The sequence below is a fragment of the Amblyomma americanum genome, chromosome 1 (assembly GCF_052857255.1).
Source record: "Amblyomma americanum isolate KBUSLIRL-KWMA chromosome 1, ASM5285725v1, whole genome shotgun sequence".
In the NCBI taxonomy this organism is placed as follows: Eukaryota; Metazoa; Arthropoda; class Arachnida; order Ixodida; family Ixodidae; genus Amblyomma; species Amblyomma americanum.
In genome coordinates, this window is record NC_135497.1 from 318361527 (window position 1) to 318370098 (window position 8572).

At 45.2% G+C, this 8572-nt stretch overlaps 1 protein-coding gene across 1 annotated transcript; it reads right to left on the reverse strand.

Annotated features, from left to right (window-relative positions):
- Positions 1–3570: 3570 nt before the first annotated feature.
- On the reverse strand, positions 3571–6662 carry LOC144120474 (uncharacterized). Its single transcript, XM_077652903.1, has 4 exons — positions 6509–6662; positions 5664–5832; positions 5492–5603; positions 3571–3582 (listed from the first exon to the last, which is right to left on the reverse strand). The coding sequence occupies exons 1-4, from the start codon at positions 6660–6662 to the stop codon at positions 3571–3573; spliced, it is 447 nt and encodes a 148-aa protein (XP_077509029.1).
- Positions 6663–8572: the final 1910 nt, after the last annotated feature.

The following is an 8572-nucleotide window of genomic DNA, read 5'->3' on the forward strand; positions in this document are numbered from 1 at the left end:
AAAACCAATGTTGCTGGCAAAAGATTTGCGCCTTCCACCGGTTTTGGTGGCCTGCAAACAATAAAAGCGTGCTATGTAAACAATATTTTGTCAATTCTTTTCACAGTTTATTTAATTCAATATAATTATTGCGTTTTGAGCATTAAAAAGCACTTTATAAAATTTATTTTTTAAACAAAAGTACGTACGTGCGGTGTACAAACTCGCGAGATACTTTCCAAAAATGGCCGCTCGCGAGTCGGATGAGATGACTGAGCTCACAGCCGAAATGGATGTATGCGCGCCATATGATGACTCTTTACTTAATCTTCTTTTGCTCGAGGAGTACTGCCTTTTAAAAAAGAAGAAGGCTTTGCTCGAACTCCCGTCTCCGCGGCGCTGGTGGGTGAGACCCATATGGGAGAATCGGAAGCAGGAATCCGAGTTCCACACCGCGGTGAGTTTGTTCGCATAGGAAGAGTTATTGTGTGCTGGTTCTTTACACTGCAATATTTTCCTACAGATGCCGCTGCTCAAGAACGGGGACACAGAGTTCTTTCAGAAGTACTACAGGATGTCTTCTGAAAAGTTTGAGGAGCTGCATTCCTTAGTCGAAGGGCCGCTCACCAAGCTCTTCGTTGTGCGCGAACCCATACCGTCACGAGCAAGACTTGCGATGACTCTGAGGTACTAGGGAGTGCGCATACTTTTACTGACGATCGCTGACACGAGTACACCTAGCTGACAGTTCTCCATTTTCTTCTAGGTACATGGCATCAGGGATGCAAATTCAGGATGTCGCCATGGCCTTCAGAGTGGGCATTTCCACAGCGAGTAATATTATCCGCGAGACGTGCAAGGTGCTATGGCAAGTTCTCCAGCCCATTTTCCTCAAGGTGCGTTGTCGCCAGCAAAAGAACGTAAATGTGCTGCTTCCTAATTTGTTCCGGTAAATGAGCTAAATATTGGCTTCAGAGCACGCTGCTTGTGCAGGTGCACCAGTGACGGAGAGCAGACTCACAGCTCAGGCCAGTGAGCTCCAGGCGCTATTATATTACGGAATTCGCTTTAATCGTTTTCCTGTTTTTTTGCTTCACATCACCGAGCAGGAAACGTACATAATGGAAAGGCACCAAAGGTTCTAATGCATAATAAACAAAGATTATTTTTAAAAAATTCAGTGCTGTATATAAGACCTTTGTTTTCAGGAACAGCTCAGCAACGAATGATGTGAAACAGGCGCTGTCTGCTCTATTTACGCATTTTAAATGATAACGATAATGAAAATGAGGCAAGGAAACAATGAGATGAAAGGGAGACGCACATGTCAGGAATGTCCAGATGTAACATGTCCAGAAGCCCCCCCCCCCCCCCCCCCCCCCGTTGCTTTAAATACAAACCCAACAGATATGCTAAAAAAGCAATTGCAAGCTCGTTAAGTCTTCCAATCCACATGCGCAAGTTTGAATCTCATGATTAGTAAACTAGTCCTACAGCTCACATGCCACCCTCCTCCCTTCCCCAAAAAAGAAAACAGCACGTGATCAGTTGCTTGAAACACTAAAAATTTATGGAAGTGTATGTTGCCGACCTTGTTGGTTCCGAGATGTGGAAGTGCAAGACGGGTGCTTCTCTCGCATACCTGTTTTTAGTTTGCACTGCTGCTCTTTTTACACCAGAAATGCCTTCCTGTGTCTCATTGCCAGCACAGGTGCCAACTACCGCTGACTGGCAGAAGGTCGCCAAGGGATTTCTTGAGAGATGGAATTTCCGCAATTGCGTAGGTGCCGTGGACGGTAAACACGTCCAAATACAGGCCCCACCAAATTCGGGAAGCCTGTACTTCAACTATAAGGTAATGTCCACATTGCCCTCCCCCCATTTTTTTGGCAAATCTCACTATTATCTTGTATATATGAACTGTTCATCATTACAGGGCACGTACTCTATAGTGCTGATGGTTGTCGCTGACAGCAACTTGAAGTTTATTTTAGTTGATGTTGGGGCATATGGAAGGCAAAGCGATGGTGGAACGCTCTGAGCATCAAGATTTTGCAAAGCCCTGGAGCGTGGCCTTCTTGGCCTTCCGCCACCAGCATTGTTTCCCGAAACGTCAACGGTGGCACCCCATGTCTTCATTGGGGACGAAGCTTTTCAGCTTTGGCAAGACTTTCTTCGGCCTTACCCAGGCAGAGGCCTGGATGACGACAAAAGAATATACAACTACCGGCTCAGCCGAGCAAGGTTTGTTGCAATGATAAGTTGATTTATTGTAAAGGTGTCATCACTAGCCGGGTGGCAAAAAATGCTGCCATAATTTGACGCGTCTCTCGATATCACAAACACAATGCGCTTTATCAAAATTCTTTTTAGGAGGTGTGCTGAAAACGCCTTCGGGGTGATGGCCTCCAGGTTCCGAATCTTTCGCCGGGTAATTAATCTGCTGCCTGAGAATCCAGATTATGTGGCACTGGCAGCATGTGTCCTGCATAATTTCGTCACTGAAGATGCAGCTTATATGCCTCCAAATTATGCAGACACAGAAGGTTGTTACTGCAATGTGACTGAAGGTCAGTGGCGGCAAGAAGAAGATACAACAGCCATGCATGATTTGGAGCCTCCAGTGGGCCATAACTACAGTCGTAATGCAGCTGCGACAAGGGACATCTTCAAGAAGTATTTCACAAGCACACAAGGAGCTGTGCCATGGCAGTGGATGTCAGCCCGGCTGCGGCACTGAAGACTGAGTAAGACTGGCTTTCGGCTTTGGAATTTTCAGAGGCTGGCGCTTAACGAAGACGACGACGACAAGCGCCGAATGCTGTGTCAGCATTGACCTCTACAGTCCTCTTCCCAGCACATCAACCGGGAACCGCTGGAGCCTTCTTGCACAATGGACACCATTCTACCTTACTGCCCTGTGATGCTTCCGAATTTACAGCTCTTTCTCAAGCCGCAACTTAGCCGAAGAATGCCGACAGCTTGCCCGGTCATTCACTTCTCGCGCCCGGCAGCAGAAAAGCACCCGTGATCCCCCTGAACTCCCTCCCGCTTACCTTCCCGACTCTTTGGTCTGGCTACCCTCCTCAGTTCCAAGTATTTCCTCCGAACTTCTTAGCAAGTACCAGGGACCCCACCATATTCTTCAACAGACATCCCCCATCAATTACCTCATCGAACCCCTTATGTTGTCCCCTGATCATCATTGCCGAGGTCGCGCCATTGTCCACACGACCCGCCTCAAACCATGCTATGGCCCCGCCGTCGTCACATCGCCCTAGGGTGCCAGGATGGCGCCTTTTCGCGGGGGGGAAATTGTAAGACTGGCCTTCGGATTGGGAATCTTCAGAGGCTGGCGCTTAACGAAGAAGACAACGAGAAGCGCCGAAAGCTCCGTCCCTCGTGCGTGCTCTGGACTGACCGCTGCCTCTGGTCTGTAGCTCGACTGTACCACTGGTTGTTTGCTATGCAGTGCTTTGCAAGACGTTCCTTATTGCAAATGCTATTATGTCGCCTATGTGTGCGTGTGTGCGGTGCAGCAAGCAATTGTAACATGAAAATAAACGTTTACTAAAATATACTTTAATTAATTTATACAGGTACCTGCAGCACCACAAGGGCATTATTGCAGAGGTGACAATGGGAGGAAAATGATCATGTGACAAAAACAAACAGCTAAGCACACATGGTAAAAGCAAGAAAGTAACTAAATAGGTAACATCGATGAGTCATCTCGAGGGCGAACGGTCTTCAGTGTACCGCGGTGCAAAATTACAACACAGAAATGGAAAGGGTACACTATCGCTTGAAGTACAATGCCAGCCAAAAGATATGAAGTTAATGAGATATTAATCTATGGCAGACTGCGTGACAATGAACACAGGAACTCTGAACACATTTTGCATTCACCAATGCTCTTGGGAAGCCTATTGCACCGTGCGGAAGCATGGGGAAAAAACTAATTACGTTAGACATCAGCACGACAGTGCATTTCAAGAACTCTCAGCTCGTGATCACATTGTTTGGAGATGAAATGGGGAGGGGAAATGTACAAGTTCTTATTTATTCCTGTGAGGTCAGAGTAAATTTGGAAAAAAAGTTTTAATTTTACAGTTAACCGGTGGTGTGCTTGTGTTTTCATACCAAGGTTCCCTTTAACTAATGTAATACTGCTGTGAAAGTTATAATTACCAGAAACAAATCTTGCAGCACGATTTTGGATGCGTTCAAGGTTTTCTACAAGATTACAGCTTTGAGGGTCCCATACCACTCAAGCGTATTCGAGTACCGGACGAACGTTTGTTATGTAAAGCTTACTTTCTGGGGGGCCTGATACGTCTAGCAGGTTTAGCATACGAGATCAATTTAAGGTTAAGTATTCAAAGTGTCTCTTCCATGTTAAATTTTCTGAGAAATAGACTCCGTGGTATTTGTAATGTTGGACCTTTTCAAGAAGTAGTCCGTCCAATTTATTCACTGATCTCTCAGGAAAGCGTTTACGGATGAATGACACAAGTTGACATTAAGCATTGTTCAAAGACATGCCCTACTTAGTGCACCAAGCATGAATCTTGTTTAAATCATTTTGCAAACTACTATCATCACAATCATTTTCTATATTCCTGTATATGGCACAATCATCACCATATAATCTCACTTTACATTCTAGATTTTAGACAATGTCATTTATAAAGACTAAATATCTATAAAAAGACTATATAACCATCTATATAAAGACTAAAAAAAGGCCCCAAAACAGACCCTTGGGGCATGCCAGAGGTTACGGTGACAGGTGTTGATTTAGTGCCATTTATTAAAACATGCTGTGTTCGCCCATAAAATTTCTAATCCAATCTACTATTGCAGGGTGTATACCGAGACAAGATAATTTATGTAACAGCAATGCATGAGAAACGGTGTCAAAAGCTTTCCGGAAATCCAAAAATATGCAGTCTACCTGAAATCCAAGGTGAAAAGAGTAAAATAGATCATGGGAGAACTCTACCAGTTGAGTCGTACATGACAAGCCAGGCCTGAATCCAGGTTGAACATTCGAAAAGAAATTGTTTTGAAGGTCACAGCACTGTATATAATGTGTTCTATTGTTTTGCAACATATGCATGTTTTAGAGATAGGCCTGTAGTTTTATAGTACACTTTTCTAGTTCTTTTTACTCATGTGGTGCTCTCACAGCCATGTCAGATGGGTATTGCCCTTGACTATATTGTTCACATACATGCAACAGCTCCATTTTTAAATGCATGGGCATATGTGGTGGAGTGGCATCCATTTGCGGTTTTAAAGATAATAAAAAGTGGCTTGAGGCGTCCATAGGCCTGAGGGACGTAATGGCGTTTCTCACAGAGTGTAGTTCTCGCTCTGCATCTTGAATTGCTTGCCGCTTTTTTTGCCGTTTTATTCCCCTTAAGGGAACAGCACTTGTGCTTTGGGTTGGCGCCGGAAGCAGCCCGGCTTCACTGCCCTCTGTGTAGCCTGGTCCTTCAAATATTGCCTCAAGCTCGTCCAGAGGCACCTCTGGCTCCTTTTCATTGGACACAGGGCTGGCCATGTGCAGCTCTGCGCTGCCAACCGACAAATCGGTTGGCGCCAGGTTGCACAAGCTCCTGGGAGGAATGTACGCAAACTGTTAAGTCGTTTTCACATTTATACTACTCGTCACTTACCGTCTTGTTTCGACGGTGTCCCTGAGGAACTCCATCTGCTGCATGTAGGGCCACGACGATTTAATGCCAGCTTCTGCCCCACTACTCTTAGTGTCAGCTTCATTTTTTATCTTTTTCCTAAAAGTATCTTTGAGATTTTTCCATCGGTTCATCACCTCTTCCGTTGTCACTGAAATGGGGAGCAGCACGCAGCGTGATGTTAATTAAAATAAGAAATAAAGAATTATGAGTGCACATAAAAGTGTCAAAACCATGCATGAACATGCAGATACTGCAGCCTGTGCACGCACCACTAAAATAAGTCCACACCTGTGCGAAATCGAAAGGGCCGACTCCCGTTTACAAACGCATCATAGAGTTGCATATAAAAGCAGGCAGGCAGTGCGTTAAATTACATTTCACGACTGACTAAAAGGCTACACACGAACGCCAGCTTTTTTCTGACGGCCACGTGAAGCAAACAATACTGGTACAACTCGACTGCACAGAACATCTGAGCGCACTGGGAAAAAGAATTAAATTCTGAGCAGCCTACAGTAACGTGTGCGTGGACCAGTACAATGCACACTTGCATGCTTATTCGTCTCAAATATACATAGAAAATGCGTGCTCGGAGAAGCCTCGACGAAGAATAGCGCTCGTGTGCGAATCATTGGAATCGCACAAGTGCGGTCTGCGCGGCGACAAAAACCCGAGTTTCCGAAAAGCTCCGCAGCCTCACTGGAGTGGCGAGAAAAATTTGTTACGACAAAGCACACGCAGCGTCATGCACTTCAAGGAACTGCAGCGTAAAAAAAAAAAAACTCGCAATCCAGGAGTTCTTTACAACTCGTGTTTTTGCTTACCGGTGGCGTAGTTCTTGCGCAGGGCGTCTCTGACTTCTTCCCAAAGGGCTTCTTTCCAAGCCCGGTTTCGAAATTTGTTGTCTTTCACGTCCCACAGAAGTGGCCGCTTTGCAACCTCTGCAATTAGCAGTTCATTGAAGAGTTCGCGTGGCATGTTCTCGGTTGCACGTGTAGGACACAAACACTGGCGCATGCTTTCTAGCACGAGGCCTCTACTGGTCACGTGACAACGCCGGGCTGTCATTGGTTGAGATGCGGTGCTGCCGCGTCGCCGCCGCGAAAATTTCCCACTTGCCCGAACCTCGCCGCTCCAGCCGCTGGGGCTTTCTCCGCCGCTTGAGAGAGGGTGTACTCGCCGCCGCGGCGGAGTTCGCGAGCGGTTCGCTTGCATGTGAAACAGGCTTTAGGGGCGTACATTCTAAAGACCGAGCAAAAACCGTTTTTGTTTCTTCTTTGCTGTGTTAATATAGATGCTGGACACTATAGTTTAATTACATAACTGTGCGTTGCATGACACCTGCATTTTATAAACATTTTCATTTCTGTATCACGAAAATTAGCGTGAACTTATAAGTTAATGCAATTTATTGCCAGCTTTCAGAGGTAATTAAATTCTATGGAACGGTCATGCGCCAACCAAAGCTAGGGCAGTGAGCAATCGCAATAAAAAACCAAGTGAACTTGGGACGCGATACAAACGTAAGTGCGTCATTTCTGCAAGTAATTACTACTCATTTGTTCTTTAAGTGCAGTGACCTGCTAACCAATTAATTTCTTAGAATAATCTCTGTGGCGGATCTGTCAACAGCCAGGCTGCAGTAACCCGGACTGCATTTACGCACCTTGTACACAAGGCTAAAATGTACTGAAACTTTCGATTTGGTTGCTACCAAAGATTTAAGAGAAATTTGTTGGTGATAACGTCGCGAATATTCGTGCAATAAAAGCGGTTCAATTTGTTACCGAGAGTACAGCGTGTTTCGCTGTCATAGCATCAGTAACAAAGAAGCAGGAAGCGTTCTTCGGAGGGCGCTATTTCCATTCGGGGTAGTGCGGCATACACCACTAAAAACATAAACGCCAAGGGCCCAGAAAGAATCGACGAGACCATTTTTCTTGTCTCCCGCGCTGTGCGTAAATTAGCTGCAGAGCTGCGAAGGGTAATTAGGCGAAAGTCGTTAGGGATGCGAACGACCCAAACCGGCAGTATTTTCTTTTCACCACGTGTTATGAAGCATTGACGCGTAGAGCACATGGAAATAAATCCTTATCAACGACCTTTGCACCTCGCATTGTAGGAATTCGCGTGTGCGTTGAACTTCAAAGCCGTGAATGTTTTCTTTGTTTACTTTGCCTGTAAAGTTGATGCAAGGAACGATCCAAGACGAGGTAATATTCTAACGCAGAGGTTTTCTCGCGAAGAAAAGGAGCGTGAAGGTCTGTGGAGAACGGCGTTCTCACTCTTACTGACGAGTTGCAATTGAATAATGTAGACTGGTCATCAGAACCCGAAGTGGTAGTTTCTATTCGGGAAGGAACAGTGCACAAAATTCAGATGTTTTGGGGCCTCCCAAAGGTATACGTCACATATTGTGCGCGCAAGGTAAAAAAAAAATCGGGGTACGTCACCAGACGCAAGTTGTGCAATATTCGTGGCGTTTGCGTACAGGAAGCATGGTTATGTTTTACCTCATAAATAGGGGCCATTATATCTCCTGAAAATCAGTTTATCAACTCCTCCGTTGTTGCTGATCAGTGAAAAGTTTCAATAATAAATGTTGAAGAACTTTTAGACGAAGCACAAATCACACAATATCTAAAAAGCTAGGCAAGAGAAGTGAATGATAATTTTGGCATTCGTTTCCGTGGACCGCGGGAACTTGAGTGCAAAGAACAATTCAAGTGGATTTGATTGCCAACATGAATTCGCGAAAAAATTGCGTATTGTGCCTATATAATGCGCGATGTTATATGGCGTGACAATCTGGAATATAGGTGACATAACTGACTGACAACGTCGTCCCTCACACCAGTGTTGTCTGTTGACTGGTTCAGATATCAAGG